The sequence below is a fragment of the Gracilinanus agilis genome, chromosome 2 (genome assembly GCF_016433145.1).
Source record: "Gracilinanus agilis isolate LMUSP501 chromosome 2, AgileGrace, whole genome shotgun sequence".
Taxonomy (NCBI): domain Eukaryota; kingdom Metazoa; phylum Chordata; class Mammalia; order Didelphimorphia; family Didelphidae; genus Gracilinanus; species Gracilinanus agilis.
Window position 1 is genome coordinate 202095999 of NC_058131.1, and position 17997 is coordinate 202113995.

The 17997-nt window shown below is 34.4% G+C and overlaps 1 protein-coding gene across 1 annotated transcript in view; it reads left to right on the top strand.

Annotated features, from left to right (window-relative positions):
* The window catches only part of TRAPPC12 (trafficking protein particle complex subunit 12), a 172173-nt gene that overhangs the window by 51911 nt on the left and 102265 nt on the right, over positions 1 to 17997 (top strand). The window contains exons 3-4 of the mRNA XM_044663615.1: positions 9727 to 9840; positions 13624 to 13762. Of these exons, the coding sequence (XP_044519550.1) occupies positions 9727 to 9840; positions 13624 to 13762 (253 nt within the window). The remainder of the gene's footprint in view (positions 1 to 9726; positions 9841 to 13623; positions 13763 to 17997) is intronic.

Here is a 17997-nt window from a genome sequence, read left to right on the forward strand (position 1 = left end):
TTTTTTCTAAGTTTCAGTACTCACTAACAGTACTTAAACTATTTGGCAATTCTTCCCAATTTATACAAAAAAAGGATTAACAGTTTTGTTGAGTTCAATTTCCACTAACATTATCTTGATTAATGATGGCTGTGTAAAGGTTAAAATAGGGGTTTTGACAAGAGAGCAGCTTTTAATTAAGTTTAATGAGAATATAGTAGAGTTGTAAATTAATATTATCCCTTTAAGCAAGAGAAAAGAAAACTTTTAGCAGCTTTTAACAATTAACAATTTAGTTTTCTCCCTAAAAATGCCTATATCTACCTATAACTGGCATTAGAGAAAGTCCAGTTAATCACCCTTTAGCTCAGCTCACAAGGCAGAAAATATATATACATATATATGTATGTCCTAACTACCAACCCACACCACCAGCAACCAACTCACAATGACCAACTCACTCCCAGCAGTCCACTTCCCCACAACTTCCAGCCCTAACTCTCAAGCAACTGACAGACCACAACTGACCCCCATAACTGTCAGCAACCCACCACCTGACCAACTGATGCTCCGCCCCTTTTGTATTCTCCTTTCTACCTCACTTCTTGTCATTATGGTTTTCCTTCCTGTCACTGTGGGCTGGTTAATCCCTACACATATTTATGGTAAGAAGACCTCCAGGTCCCCCATTAAAAATTAGAGAAAAGAAATAAAGAATTTCATTTTACAGCTGGTACAGGGGCTAGTCAGTAACTTGGAAGAGAGTCAACGTTATCCTAATACATAACATATAATATATTTTGTGCATTGTCATAACCAATTTACTTAATACCTTAAACTTTTAGTTTACAGTACAAATCATATAACATTGCAAGTAAACATGATCAATGAGAATAATTGCATGTTTTGGTAACATTCAATATATAACAATTTTATCAAAAATCCAATTTTTGTGACTGCTTAGGTTGCAGTATTATTTTCCATACCAAAGCAAAATTCATTGAAGCTGCTAATTAATACCTTGGGTTTTAAATTTACTGTGAGGAAGGGGTTAAGTTTGTAGGAAGTTTTAAATCTTTTGCAATATTATCTAAAAAAGTATCTTGATTGTGATTTGTCTTGGCTTTGAATCTGAGTAGGTGTATATTGCTTGGGAAATGAGGAAAAATTTTTTTATTACTAGCAAGTTTGTTTTTCTAATCCTCTCTTGCTATTTAGATTATTGTACTAGCTTGTAACTTTTTAACATAGTATAATCAAAATTATTCATTTTACATCTTTTAATGCTCCCTATCTCTTCTTTGGTCATAAATTCTTCTCTTCTTCATAGATCTAACAAGTAAACCTAATTTAATTAGTGTTTAATTTAATTAATATTCCCCTAATTTACTTATGGTATCATTCTTTAAATCATATAACCATTTTGAAAACCTTATCTTTGTATAAGATATGAGATACTGACCTATATATAGTTATGCCATTTTCCAATTTTTCCAGCAATTTTTGTTTAAGAGTGAGTTCTTATCCCAAAAGCTGGGGTCTTTGGGCTTATCAAACACTAGCTTGATACAGTCTTTTACCCCTGAATACAGTATATATCCTTTATTTCATTGATGTACAATTCTACATCTTAGTTGGTACCAGACTGTTTTGATTATTATTGTTTTTTAGTACAGTTTGAGATCTGGTGCTGCCAGGCCACCTTCTTTCACATTTTTTTTCAGTAATTACTTTGATGTTCTTGATCTTTTGTTCTTCCAAATGAATTTTGTTATTATTTTTTTCTAATTTTATAAAATGATTTGGTAGTTGGATTGGTATGGCATGGAATAAGTAAATTAATTTAGATAGAATTGTCATTTTTATTATATACTGATGAAAAACTAATATTTTTCTAATTGTTTAGATCTTTTATTTTTGTGAAAAGTATTTTGTAATTATGTTTATATAATTCCTGAGTTTATCTTGGCAAGTAGCTAGGTATTTTATAAATAGAATTTCTCTCTGTCTCTTGCTGCTGAACTTTGTTGATAATATATAGAAATGTTTTGTGGTTTTATTTTGCATCCTAAAACTTTTCTAAAGTTATGCATTATTTCAACTAGTTTTTTAGTTGATGCTCTAGGATTCTCTAAGTATACCATCTTATCTGCAACAGTTTAGTTTCTTCACTGCCTATTTTTAATGCCTTCAATTTCTTTTTCTTTTCTTATTGGTAAAAGCTAGCATTTTCAATACAGTATCAAGGGGCATACTTGCTTCATCCTTGATCTTATTAGGAAGGCTTCTAACTTATTCCTGTTGTAGATGATACTTGCTGGTGGTTTTAGAGAGATACTACTTATTTTAAGGAATGGCCCATTTGTTCCTATGCTTTCTAGTGTTTTGTTTTGTTTTTTAAACCCTTACCTTCTGCATATTGACTCCAAGGTGGAAGAATGGTAAGGACTAGGCAATGGGGGTTAAGTGACTTGCTCAGGGTAACACAGCTGGGAAGTATATGAGATCAGATTTGAACCTAGGACCTCCCATCTCTAGGTTTGGCTTTCAATCCACTGAGGTACCCAGCTGCCCCCTCTAGTGTTTTTAATAGGAATGAGTTTTGTATTTTGTCAAAGGCTTTTTCTGTATTTTTGAGATATTAATGTATGGATTTCTGTTAATTTGGTTATTGATATGGTCAGTTATGCTGATATTTTTCCTGATATTAAACCAGCCATGCATTCTTGGTATAAATTCTACCTGATCATAGTGAAAGATCCTTGTGATATATTACTGTCATCTCCTTGCTACTATTTTATTTAAAAATTTTCCATCTTTATTCATTAATGAAAATGGCCTATAATTTTCTTTGTTTTTGCTTTTCCTGGCTTAGGTAACAATATCATGTTTGTATCATAAAAATAATTTGGAAGGATTCTTTCTTTGCCTATTTTCCGAAATAATTTTTACAGTAGTGAGAATAATTCTTTAAATATTTGATAGTATTCACTTTTGAATCCATTTTGCCTTGGGGATTTTTTCTTAGGGAGTTCATTGATGGTTTGTCAATTTCTTTTTCTGAGATAGGATTATTTAAGTATTCTATTTATTCTTTTATTGAATCTGAGCAATTTATATTTTTGTAAACATTTATTCACTTCCCTTAAGTTGTCAGATTTATTGACATATTATTTGGCAAAAGAGCTTCTAATGATTACTTTAATTTCCTTTTCATTGGTGGTAAATCTATCCTTCTTATTTTCGATACTGTTAATTTGATTTTCTTTTTCCTATTTAATCAAATAAACCAATACTCTGTCAATTTATTTGTTTTTTTAATTAAAGCCAACTCCTAGCCTTATTTATTAATTCATTGGTTTTCTTACTTTCAATTTTATTAATTGCTCCTTTGATTTTTAAGATTTCCAGTTTACTTCTTGATTAGGAATTTTTATTTTGTTATTTTTCTAGTTCTTTAAGTTGCATGCCCAATTCATTGATCTGCTTTTTCTCTATTTTTTTGATGTGAGCAGTTAGAGATATAAATTCTCCCCTAAGTACTGCTTTGGCTGTATCTCATAAATTTTGGTATTTTGTCTCTTTGTTTTCACTCTCATTAATGAAATTATTGTTTCCATAATTTGTTCTTTGACCCATACCTTTTTTAGCATTAGTTTTTAGTTTCCAATTATTTTTCAATTTGTCTTTCAGTGAACCATTATATTTATTGTGTTATGATTCAAAAAAGATGCATTTATTATTTCTTCTTTTCTGCATTTAGTTATGAAGTTTTTATGCCGGTACCATGTACTACTGAAAAGGACTTCTATTCCTTTCTATTTCCATTCAGTTTTATCCAGAGATCTATTAGTTCTAACTTTTCTAGAATTTCATTCACTTTTTTCACTTCATTCTTGTTGATTTTTTGGTTCAATTTATCTAAATCTAAAAGGGAGAAGCTGGGATCTCCCACTAATATAATTTACTGTCTATTTCCTATTGAAGCTCATTTAATTTTGCCTTTAAAAATTTGGAGACTATACCATTTGATGCATATATGTTTAGTATTGCTATTACTTCACTGTGTATAGTACCTTTTAGCAAGATGTAATTTCCTTCCTTATCTCTTTTAATTAGATCAATTTTTGCATTAGTTTTGTCTGAGATGATAATTGCTACTCCTGCTTTTTTTACTTCAGGTGATGCACAATAAATTCTGCTCTAGTTCCTTACCTTTACTCTTTATTTGCCTCCCTTTCTCAAAATGTGTTTCTTTTAAACAATGTATAGTGGGATTCTGGTTTTTAATCCTCTCTGCTGTCTACTTCTATTTTATGGGTGAGTTCATCCATTTACATTTAAAGTTATGATTACCCACTGTGTATTCCCTTCTATCTTATTTTCCCCTTTTCATCCTGTTCTTTCTTTCTTTCTTTACTCTGTCCCCCCTCACAAGTGTTTTGTTTTTAATCACCAACCCCTATTTCACCCTACCTTCTTTTCCCGCCTCCCACACCTTGTCTTATTCCCCTCCTAATTCTCTGAATAGTAAGGTAGGATTCTATTCCTGAAAGAATACAGTTGTTATTTCTTCTCTGAGCCAACTATGATGAGAGTAAGGTTTAAAGCATTGCCTGTCACCACCCTCAAACTCCCCTTCATCGTAATAGCTTTTTGCACTTTGTAGATGAGATAATTTACCCCATTCCACCTCTCCCTTCTCTTTTCTTCCAATGTAGTCCCCTTTTTCACCCCTTGATCCTTTTTTTTGCATATCATATCATCCTAATCAGTTTACTCCCACACCTCTGTCTATGTATACTCCTAACTGCTCTAATACTGATAAGAATTTTAAGAATTACAAATTTCATCTTTCAACATAGTGGAAACAGTTTGACCTTATTAAGTCCCTTAAATTTTCTCCTTATTTAAATTTTTATTCTTCCCTTCAATCTTGTATTTGGGCATCGAATTTTCTGTTTATGTCTGGCCTTTTCATTAGAAATGCTTGGAAATCTTGTTTTATTAAGTGACTATTTTTCCCCTGAAAAAAATATATTCAGTTTTGCTGGGTAGATGATTCTGGGTTATAAACCTAGTTCTTTTGCCTTTGGGAATATCCTATTCCAAAGCTTCTAATCCTTTAATGTGGAGGCTGCTGAATTCTGTGTAATCCTAACTGTAGCTCCATGGTATTTGAATGATTTCTTTCTGGCTGCTTGTAGTTTTCTCCTTGGCTTGGGGGCTCTTGAATTTAGCTATAATATTTCTGGGAGTTGTCATTTGGGGATTTATTTCAGGAGTAGGTCTGTAGATTCAGTTTCAACTTTACCCTCTTGTTGAAGGATAGCAAGGCAATTTTCTTTGATAATTTCTTGTAATATGATGACTAGGCTTTTTTTTTTAATTATGACTTACAAGTAGTCCAGTATTTCTTAAATTGTCTCTCTCAGATCTATTTTCAGATCAGTTGCTTTTTGACTGAGATATTTCACATTTTCTTCTGTTTTTTTTCTTTTAATTTTGTTTTATTGTTTCTTAATGTCTCATGAAGACATTAGCTTCTAATTGTGCAATTCTAATTTTTAAGGAATAATTTTCTCCTGTGAGTTTTGACCTCCTTTTTCGTTTGTTGTAGGCAAATATCAGGTAGGGCATGTAGATAAGGGAGATATATAAATATGTAGATTAGCAGCCAAGCTGGAGTGTTCCAGTCATGGAATAGTGAGAAGGAAGGAAGTTTTTCCTTAGAGACCCTGGTATGGTTGAGGCAGTTAGATGCTGGTTTTAACTGTCTCCAGTGAAGAGCCCAGGAAAGTGGATTTGTCTCCCTCAAGAAACATTTATCCTGTGGAAGTTCAGGTTTGAGCAGTGACTTTGGCTCTGGATGGTGGACATCCAGGCTGGTTCAACTCCCTGTCTTCATCTATTTATGGATTAATTTGCTGTGGACCTGTGTTCCTGGAAAACCTTAGATCTTGGCTGGAGTTGAGGAGTAACCAGTTGTGAGACATCAATATCCCCTTCTAACCAGCCAAGCTGGACCTGACAGCCTGTAGTACAGCGTGGATTTTGAACCATCTTTCCAGTCCCCGGAGTCTTTCCTTGGATACCTAGTTTTAATGTGACCTCTCCCAACATCACTTACCTTAAATTCATTATTAAATAGTTTTTATAACTTATTGATTACTTTCCTTCTCCACAACCATTCAAGGACCCACTAACTGAGTTTTTTGTTCCCTGGCTTAGATAAGAATGACAATTAGGTTTAACTGCCATTCCTAACCCTGACACTATTCACTCCCAGCTCTGTCCTGTGTTTGTGGGAGAGGGTGAGATTCCCCATTTGTATTTGTGTCAGGCAGTTATCCCTCTTCGCCCCAATCATTCCCAATTCATCCCTTTCACCCACTACTACCCACTGCATTATTATTTACCTATTTCATGTTCTAGTTTTTAAGAGACTCTTTTCTTCAATGGATTTTTGTACCACTTTTTCTTTTGGTCATATGTGCTTTGCATGCCTTTCATTTCTCTTCCCCATTTTTTCTCTGCCTCTTAAATGTTTTTTTGAAGTCCCTTTTTAGCTCTTCCAGAGCCTAAGACCAATTCATATTTTCTTTTTAAGTTTTACATGTAGCCACTTTGTTTTCATTATTCCCTTCTGAGTCTATGCCTTGCTCTTCTTTTTCCCCATAAAATTTTTCTGTGGTTAAGTGTTGTTTTTTTAAATTTGTGCTCATTTTCCCAGCCTTTTTCTTGGTTTTTATTTTTATCTTTAAGGTAGACTCTGTTCTCAGAGTAGAGAAAATTCTTTTAAACTTCAGTTTTTCCTTGCTGCTACTCTTAGCTCTGTTTCTGGGTTTCTGCAAGTTTCAGTTATTCCAAAGTGGTATGATGACCTGTGGGCTGAGAGTTCCAATAGCCACCTCCCACTGCTGATAAATTCACCCCTTGGAACTGCTGATGGCTTGCAGAGCTCAGAGCATGGTCACTTAACCTGTTCTGGGGCTCAAGGTGTAGCCTCAGGCTTGGGCTGAGGCTTTGGTCTCACTCTGGACTTGATCAAGTCAGGTACACTGTGGACCAACTTGCCCTGAGGCTTATGACTCTGGCCTTGAGCTTGAGTTGGGGCTCTGGGCCTCCACTTGGGCTCTCACCAGCTATGCACCTTGCCAACAGCCTTGCACTGGGCTTAGGGCCTTGATTTGGGTTTGAGTAGGGCCTCAGAACCTTCTTCTGGGCCTGCATCATCCAGGCACACTGAATTGCCCTGTGCTAGGTCTTAGGGTCTTGCTGCAGGCTTGGAACTTTAAGAAGTGTGCATGGGGTTACACTACTATTGCTTAACCAGGATCTCAGCGTCTCCGGGTCTCCACATTGGCTTGGGCCTGGCTTCAGAACCTGGAACAGTAGACTGGAGGGTGAAGGGGAGAATTGCTTTTGGCTTGCACTGGTTCTCCTTAATGGAGCCTTGCAGAAGGTTGTGCTTCCCTCACCCCAGTGAACTAGACTCTGCCCACTTTTCAAGTTGTTTTCTACAGAAAAATGGCTTCACTCCATCTCTTTGTTGCTTCTTTCACACAAGTATTCATTTTGAAGCATTATTTTAAGTTTGATTGGAAAGGATTCTCAGAGTGGGTCAAGCTTTCCCTCCTTCTGTTCCACCATTTTGACTCTACCCCAGAAGTACTTCTTAATCTAAAATTAGGTACTTCTTAAGAAGTACTTCTTAATCTAAAATCAGGTTAACTTTCTTAGGTGCCTATATCATATTTTTTTTGCTTATCTTGAGCTTATAAAGTCCACTTAAAACCATCATCAGATTACAGCATCATAGATTTAGAGGTGGGAAGGACCTCAAAGGTTATCTGGTCATTTCCTCAGGTTTACAAATGAGTAAACTGAGGCCAAGAAAGGTTACTTGCCTAAGGTCACATAATATAGTAACAACACCAGGATTTGAACCCAGATCCTCTGACTCTAAATACAGCACTTTCTACTTTATCTTGCAATAGGAATTGTTTATCTATATCTACCTCATCTTATATTGATGAGGGTGATTTTTTAAACTGTTACATGACTTTACGTCTATCCATATTAAATTTGCCTTATTACATTTTACCGCATAGCTTGCCATCCAACATGTTCATTGTTCCCCCATCATCATGTTCTCTGCACATTTACAAATAATGCCATCTATTTTTTAACCAAGTCATTGACTAAAGCAAAAGCAAGTCACTTAACCTTTCAGTTTTCAAGGCAGCATTCTTAAGAGTTTAAGTTGGAGAGAAAGTGCTGACATGCTGCATTAATAGAGTTTCCTCATCTGGGAGTTGCCTATATAAATGAAATTGTAGGTCTAGTCCTTACTCCTTTTAATTACTTATTTTCTTATTTCTCTTTTATAATAAGTGTTTTCTGTTTAGTTCATATGGTTAGCATTTCAGACTGAGGGCATTTATGTGTATATGTATTTGTTTTCCCCACACAATAAAATTGAAATTTTCTTCTTGATCATTTTACTTCATAACCATATTTATATATGTATAAGCCCACATATAAACACATATGTATGTGTATAATTATATATATGCATATATACCATTACATAGTAGATACATATAATTTAACAATATAATGAGTTAAGGAATGGTAAAATAAAATACTTTTTATAATGAGAAAATCACTTATTCAAATTAATGCTTGATACATATAGTTAGAATTAGTAAACATTATAAATTGCAGCATGTTTTAAAGTGCAGTTTTCTTATTTTTAAGAACAGTATACATAGCAACTCAAAGTCTGATAAAAATATTTCCCAAGTATTAGGATTACTTTAATGAAAATTAATAGTGTTTTTAATAATATGTATCATAAGTTTTATATAAATGAATACTTCTGAAGTATTTGAAAATAATCATCATTAAGTATTAATACCTACTTATGGTCTCTTAAGTAGCTTAAACATTCCCCTCTTCAATTTAGTTCACTTATGTGTGCTAAGATAATTCTCTCATATAGTAATGATAACGTAAAAGAAAATTACAGATACTTGAAGCATTGATGGAAGTATTTGAGTAGATACAAGCCTTTATTTGTGAAAAAAAGACTTTAGTGTCTGGTATTAAAAATAAGATCACTGTGGGGGCAGCTGGGTGGGTCAGTGGATGGAGAACCAGGCCTAGAGATGGGAGGTCCTAGGTTCAAATCTGGCCTCAGACACTTCCTAGCTGTGTGACCCTGGGCAAGTCACTTAACCCCCATTGCCTAGCCCTTACCGCTCTTCTGCCTTAGAGTTAATACCACAATATTGACTTGAAGATGGAAGGTAGGGGTTTAAAAAAAAAAAAGATCACTTAACATTTGATCATTTCTACAGCTTTTACACATATAAAAGTTGAACATGTTCAACATATTTTAATGGTCAGAATATACGCAATAAAATAAATGTTCTTGCATTATTACTAAAATAAAAGAATGAAATTAGAAAATCCTTCTCATAAGGAATATATACTTATCATTTGTATAGACTTTATTATTTTAGTGATCTGATCATCTTAAACTGTATATCATGCTTGGCTTCTCTTATTGCCTAATTACACATGCAGCTTTGACAAATGGCATTCTCTGTTTTACTGGCCAGCTTTACTGACCTTGTCATTATTACTAATGGCTATGTGCAGGAGCTTCAAGCAAAGTAAGCAGCTGTGCATTTCAGAGACTTCATTTGTTACTTATTCTTTTTTTTTTTTAATAAACAGAACAGCAAAAACTGGAGAGCAGCAGTTGACCTATGTGGACGACTTCTTACAGCCCATGGCCAAGGCTATGGCAAAAGTGGTCTACCTACCAGTCACACAACAGATTCTCTACAGGTACTGCCTCCATTAGTTTGTTTTGTTCTGCCATTTCTCTGTAAAAGTTATGTCATTGGAGAAGTAGAGTTGGGGAAGCATTTGGAGTTTGAGAAACAGAAGTAGCAATTATGGTGCTCATATGCTATTTTCACAACTACTTAAAGGTTGATTTGAGTTATTGTAGCTATTACAAATTTTGTGGATGATTTATGTTATCAACTTGTTCAAAGTACTATAATATCTTACTAAAAGGAAGTGATAAAAGGGCAGGTAAGTGTCTCAGTGGATTGAGAGCAAGGCCTGGAGAAGCGAGGTCTTTGGTTAAAATCTGGCCTCAGTTGTGTAACTTTGGGCAAGTCACTTAATCCCCATTGCCTAGTTTTTACCACTCTTCTGTCTTAGAACAGATACATAGAATTGATTCCAAAGTGGAAAGTAAAAGTTTAAAAAATAAAAGGAGATGATACTAAAAATTTCTGAAGTTGTATTATAGGATATACCTTCTATAGATATATGAGCATTATAATTCATCCTTCTTTATTTCAGTAAATCTGTCATCTCATTGTAGGGGTTCAATTTGTGCATTTAAAACACAATCCATCCATGTCCTCTCTTGCAGTTCTTATCCATGTCTTTACATAAATCTAATCCAACACATTGAGTTCTTCCTCTAGTACTTTGTATAGCTATATCATTATGAAAAAAAAGATCATTTTATTTTGAATGTCCTGTTTTGTCTGATTTTGAATAGCCTTAGACACTTCTTAGCTTTGTGAATCTGGACAAGTAACTTAACTCCCATTACCTAGCTCTTACTACTCTTCTGCCTTGGAACCAAAACTTAGTATCAATTCTTAGGCAGAATGTAAGGTGTTTTTTGTTTTTTTTTTTTCTAATAAATAATACTCCAAGAAAAGGGGGGACCCAAAGAGTTCACACTTTTGTCCAGGGTTTATTCAGTGAAATGGATTCTACTTCCCATTTATAAATAAATTATATAGGACAGACAGGAATAGTAGATTATGTAGAGGAATGGGATTTGTAACCTTTATAAGTGACCCAGACGTATAGTGAAAAAGATGTAAGGGAGGACAGTTGAGAGCAACCAAACTGTCAAACTGCTCCTCAACTGTGAAAAGCTTTTTGATGTTTTTGAATCTTAAGTTTTTTCTGTTTCTGAAATGAGGTAAAATGTTGAGGATCTCTAAATTGACCAAGAAATTGATTACTATTCTGGTTTAGTAACCAAAGAGCCCTCATTCCACATGGGACAGACAGACAGGAACTAGAGTAGGAGCAGTAGTGAAATTAGGGAAAGAATAAGAGTATTTACCAAAATTGTGGTGGTGGAAATGACAAGATGAAAGGTATAGAGAAAGATGATACCAGAAGGAAAAGTAGGAGGGGAAGGTGGTAAAATTGTTATCTCTGTTTTACCATTTCACGATTGAATAGTTCTATGATGAATATGTCATGGCATGTGCTAGACATGACACTAAAAAGAGTTTTGGAATATGTAAGTTATCTTGATAACCATCCTGTTCTGCTAGAGTTGCCCTTCTATGTGTGATGAAGATGTTTAAAATTGATTGTCTTTAGGACCCAGAGTAACTTGAAGAAGCTGACTGTCTTTGAGAATTACAGCCTGTCTGGACATTGGCTCATCCCACATGCCAGCTCTCACTGTCTCTGAGATACGATAATCAAAGTCCTGCCCAAACTTGGTATCTCTGATTTCTGTTCCCAGTCTCTCTATCTCTAATTGAATTTATTCCTTGGCTTCAACTATGAGACATCTGGCCCTAAGACTCAATGGGTCATTGTATTGTTGTTGAAACCTTGAGACTGAGTCACTTCATATGCTTCTTTGAGTATCTTATGCTAAAAATACACATCAGAGATATCTTTGTTCCCCCATTGTACCTGGGAATCCATCATCCTGTTCCTGGGAACTTTCTACTCCAGATACCTCCCTGGATTGGCCCCTTCCAAACACCTTTCTCACCTCCTTTCACTAAGAACTTTAAAAGTAGCTGCTAGTCATCTATACCGTATGCTTTTTGGTACTAGACCAATTTGTTCCCATGTATATGTATGTCCTTGCTTAATAAAGATTATCTTGATTTTAAAGGCATTATATCTCTCAGGTAACTTACAGTTTTAGGAAAGAAAGATGATAAACTCTAGAGGTCTCAGCACTCCAGAGGGTTTGCTCCCCCTTAGGAAAAGAGAGACCTAAGTTCTGTAGAGTTTATGCTTCAGTTTACAGGAGCAATGGCTAACAAAGAGTCACTGACTCCTACAAACAAAAAATGTTTTCTTTTAGGAGGGAAAAATTAGTTTCCTCCAAACAAGTCCAATTTTAAAATTTGGTAATTATGTATAAATTTTTCAGAAGGGGTATATGTATTTATGTTTGAATATATGTATGAAAGTATGTGTGTGCACATATTTTCTTTTTATTTCAGATGAGACCTAGATTTAAAACAATATTTATTGAGCTACCTGAAAGATATACAAGTCTTTGCCCTCAAAGAAATTGCCTTGTATGGGATAGAAAAGACAAGAACAATAACATTCCTCTTTACAACTTACAGAATGTTTTCCTCACCACCCTATGAGGAATGAGTAGCACAAGTCACAAGTATCATTTCCAAAACCATGACTCTGGCTTGAGTCCAATACCTAGTCCACTAAACAGGTTGGGAGGAGGGGAGGAAGAATAGAACATGTCAAATTAGTTCAGGAAAGTTTCTTATATAAGTTGGACCTTGGATAGATGGATAGCAGTTGAAGAGGAAAATTGGAATGCTATCTTAGGCAAAACAGAAATGGTTGTTAAATATGTTTTGAAAAACTTGTCCAAAGATTCAGTGACAAGACTGAATACTATCTGCAAGAAATGCCTAAGACGAAGAGTTTAATTTGAACAATGAATGGGGGTTAAGACTTACTAGATTAATGCAAACAAGTAATTATGGGAATATTAAATGTAAATATCCTGAACTTGGTTAAATTTAATTTATATGAATGACCTAGAAAATATGCCATTTTGAAGTTTTATGACACTTGTTAATATAAATGTTAGTTTAAAAAACCATGAAGATTGGGGCAGCTGGGTAGCTCAGTGGAGTGAGAGTCAGGCCTAGAGACAGGAGGTCCTAGGTTCAAACCCGGCCTCAGCCACTTCCCAGCTGTGTGACCCTGGGCAAGTCACTTGACCCCTATTGCCCACCCTTACCAATCTTCCACCTATGAGACAATACACCGAAGTACAAGGGTTTAAAAAAAAAAAAAAAGAAAAGAAAAAAAAACCATGAAGATTTAGAGATGACCATTTTGCAATCTTCATTGAAAAAGAGTGATTAAGAAAATGTCAGAAAATATTTATTAATGAAATTCAACCTTTTATTAATTATCTACATTGTAGATTATTGGTAGCAAATTTTAAATCTCAAATTGATTTCCTCCTTGCCGGTCTAGCATATCCTTGATTTTCAATGGTGGGTACTCAGGAAATGCAAAATAATTTTCATATTGCCTGAGTAATGCAGTTTTTAAAAAAAAAAGTACAAGACCTAATAAGAATAAAGCTATCTTACTAAAATAATCATCTACACAATTAATAAAACTTACATTTCTTACTTAAAAAGTTGTATTTGTGTTTCCTTGTATGTACAAAGTATATTCATGGAATTATTTAACATGCATAAATCGATACTAAATAAAGTAGAAAAGTGAAATTTTAAATTTTTACCTTTGAGATAATGATTGTATCTTCACTCTCTTTTTCATGTTTAGCTCTGGTTCGTGAGGCTGGCTTTGTTAGTGAAACTGAGCCTTTTCCAGAATGCTGAAGTGGAATTTGAGCCTTTTGGGAATCTGGACCAGCCTGATCTTTATTATGAGTACTACCCTCATGTATATCCTGGTCGAAGAGGTAAGACAGACTCATTACTGAGCTATGAGCAGAAAGAGATTTTCCTTTGCTTTGAATTTTAAAATTACTGACAAATTTTTCTCTTATATTTCCATAATCTCACATAAAATGAAATGTGTAGAATTTCCCACCTTACTAATTTAAAGAATGATTTCTTTGACAAGTTTAAGGAGGATAAGATAGTTACATGGTTTGAAAGGGGAAGCGGGAAAAAGCCTAGAAGCAGGAATACTAACTAAATAGATTAATGCAATACTTTAGCCATGAGGCTATGAAAAAGAGAGAAGAGGTCAAATCTAAAACATACTGTTGAAGAAGAAACAACATGACTTAGTACAAATGTAATGTGGACAGAAAAGAGAACTGAGTCAAAAATAACAGTTTGATGTAGTTGAAGCCTTAAAAAGTATGTGCCACTGAGAGTGAGAGGAACATTAGGAAGATGTACCTGTTTAGGGTAAATAACAATGCTCTTCTAGCAAGGAGGATGAGAAGTCAAGAGCATCAGTGTAAATTTAGAAGTCATTTACTGGCAAGTAGTAATTGAAACCTCAATAGTGGGTAAGCCATCCAAGGAATATTCAGAGGAAAGACAGCAGGGATATAATCATTATGGGTATTAGTAGTTTAAAAGACATAAGGAAAGAAGAGAATCCAGCAAAAGAAACCGAAAAACTTTAGGGAATTAGAGAGTGGGTATGGAGAAATGGTAGTTATTATATATATAACAGCATTTATTAAAAATGCCTTCTATGTGCCAGACACAATGTTAAGTGCTTTATTAATATGATCTCATTGAATTAGAAACCCCTTTCACACATTATTCCTGTCATCTTCACAACTCTGTGGAGCAGTGGGTAACAAAGATATTATATTTCCATTTGCTAGACGCCAGAAACAGAGAAGTAAATCATACTATCAAGAAATTTAACCATGAAATACATCACAGAATCTCAGAAGGAACTTCAGATCCTATTCTGTCCTACCCATACCAAAAAAAAATGTCCACTACAGCATACCCAACCTTGTTTTGAATACCTTCATAGAAAAATTATTAAGGGAATTTAAAAAATATGAAGGAAGGTGGTTTGTGGTACCAGATCTCAAACTATACTATAAAGTAGTAATCATCAAAACAATCTAGTATAGCTAAGAAATAGAATGGTAGATGAATGGAATAGATTAGGTACATAATACACAGTTGTAAATAACCACAGTAATTTAGTCAGTCAACCCAAAGATTCCAGCTTTTGGGACAAGAACTCATTATTTGACAAAATCTGCTGGGAAAACTGAAAAACAGTGTGGTAGAAATTGATATAGACCACTATTTCACACCCTATACAAAGCTAAGGTCAAAATGAGTATGTGGGGGGCAGCTGGGTTACTCAGTGGATTGAGAGTCAGGCCTAGAGATGGGAGGTTCTAGGTTCAAATCCGGCCTCAGACACTTCCAAGCTGTGTGACCCTGGGCAAGTCACTTGACCCCCATTGCCCACCCTTACCACTCTTCCACCTAGGAGCCAATACACAGAAGTTAAGGGTTTAAGAAAAAAATTGAGTATGTGATTTAGACATAAAGGGGGATGCCATAAGCAAATTAGGGGAGCATGAAATAGTTGATCTGTCAGCTGTGTGGATAAGGGAAGAATTTATGACCAAATGAGATTTAGAACATAATGAAATATAAAATGGATAATTTTTATATTAAATTTAAAAGTTTTTGTACAAACAAAACCAGCGCAAAATTAGAAGAGAAGGAAAAAGCTGGGGGGAAATTTTTTAATAAGTTTCTCTGATGAAAGCCTCATTTCTCAAATATGCAGAGAACTGAGTCAAAACTATTTGAATACAAGTCATTCCCTAATTGATAAATGATCAAAGGATATGCACAGGCAGTTTTCAGGTGAAGAGAGCAAAACTATAGTCATGAAAAAACGTTCTAAATCTATTGATTAGAGAAATCCAAATTTTAAAACTCTGAGTTACCAATTCATACAGTAAAGGAAAATTAGAAATGTGGAAGGAGATGTGGCAAAATTGGGACACTGCCTTGTTGATGGAATACTTACCTAATCCATCCATTCTGGAGGGCAATTTAGAACTATGCAAAGGACTATAAAACCACATACCCTTTGTTCCAATAGTACTTCAAGTAGTTTTGAATCCCAAAGAGATAAGAGAGAGAAGACCTATTTGACAAGGACTATTTATAGCAGTTCTTTATGTGGTTGCAAAGAATTGGAAATTGAAGGAATGTTAGTCAATTAGGGAATGACTGAACAAATTGTGGTAAATGATTGTGACAGAGTACTACTAAGCTTTAAGAAATTTTGAGCAGGGTGATTTCAGAAAAACTTGAAAAGACGTATAAGAATTGATGCAGAGTAAAGTGTACAGAACTAGGAGAAAACTGTACACAGTAACAGCAATACAGTATTTCAGATGTCTCATCAGGGAAAGAGCACTCTGGGACTGTTATCTGCCCAGTCTGGAAGACTGCCTTTCAGAGTAGCCACACAGAGGTTAGAGATACCAGTGAAGAAGTAGAGTTGTTCCCCAAACTAATGGCATCACATTAATTCTGCCAACCTATAACATTTGTTATCTTCTGAGTGATAAATAGTGATCCTTTTTGTGGAATCAAATAGAAATGGTAAAGATAACTGCTATTACCCAAAGTAGGTACATTCTCTCCCTCTCACCTAGCAACCTCATCCCCAACCTCTGCCTCCCACTTGTTTATATGGCAGAACAGAAATGATGTCAAGAAATGTGTAAGTTAATGGAAAAGTTAAGTATACTTCAATCATTTCCTTCATGTTTCTAAGAAATGAAATGGCTAAAATCAACTGGTTGTAAAAGTAGGATTTCTAAAATATTAATACTGATATTGTCTCCTTATTCAACTTTACTTGGCAAAGATGTTGTGGGGACAGTAAAGTTTATTTTTTAATTTTATACAGATTTTTTATTTATTTTATACAGCCATGCAGATATCTGGGATTCCATTATAAGTGAGATCAGCCAAACAAATTATAATACTCTTTATCAAATCTTTCTCCTCATCTGTTTGCATGCAAGTAAAGTATGAACTCTTATAAAGAACAGTGTTTTAATCATACCATTCTCTATGAGTAAGATCAAATTGACTTGAATCTGTCCTCTCTCATCATTTTTCTGAATTTTACTCTCCATACTCATTTTCCTAACTTTTTTCTATAAGGCTTGATATATAAAATCAGAATGATACATTAGATTTTCAATTATATAAGGGATAATTATATCTTTTGTAGATTAGCCTATGCCCTTAATTTTCATCATCTTTTTTTTTTTTTTGCTTGTTATCTACCTTTGGTCACTTGAGATTCCTCCACAGATAGGCATATTCACCTATTTCCAAGCAGTGAAATTATATCTACTCCAAAATGGTAGAATAAGGTAATTTTTCCTTTTTTTAAGAAGGTTTAATAAAAGGATAATGTAGTAAAAGGTTAAAATGATTGGCTGCAGGAAGGTTTTAGGATTGTCCGTCTATTTATCAGATTACATATAGTCAGTCTTCCTCATTAGTTTGCATAAGCAAGGAGTTTATGACAGAACTAGGAGCAATGAAGAGAAAGCTGCTAGGAAGTATCATGTAACAATGTTACCAGGCACTTTAAGCCTTCAGGCATAACAGTAATATTTCCATTCTCCTTGCATCCCTTTTTCATCATCTCATTGGTAGGTAGATTGAATAGACTGATAGAGAAAAAGCTGTAACCTGGTATCCATTTCTTTATATTAGTAATTAATTTGGCACAGTGAGTGCTAGACTTGGAGTCATAAAGATCTGAGTTTCAAATCCATCTCAGAGACTGACTTACGATATAATCTTTGGCAAATCATTTTAGCTCTGTCTGCCTTAGTTTCCTGATCTGTAGAATGGGGGTAGTAATAGTACCTGCCTCTTAGGGTTATCATGAAGATAAAATGAGCTAATATTTGTAAAATACTTAGCAAACCTTAAAGCACTATATACATGCTGCCATGATTATTATTGCTACTAATAATACTTAATCTAAAATCTTTTTTTTAATGCTTGTAAGTATGTAGTTTATAGCACATAAAGATTTCTCTTAATGACTTTGACCTACCAGTTTCCTAGTGATGCTTACAATTGCTAGAAATGCTCTGTTTTATCCTATTTAGGTCTCTGAAAATTGGAAATTCAGAATTTTACAGATGTTTAA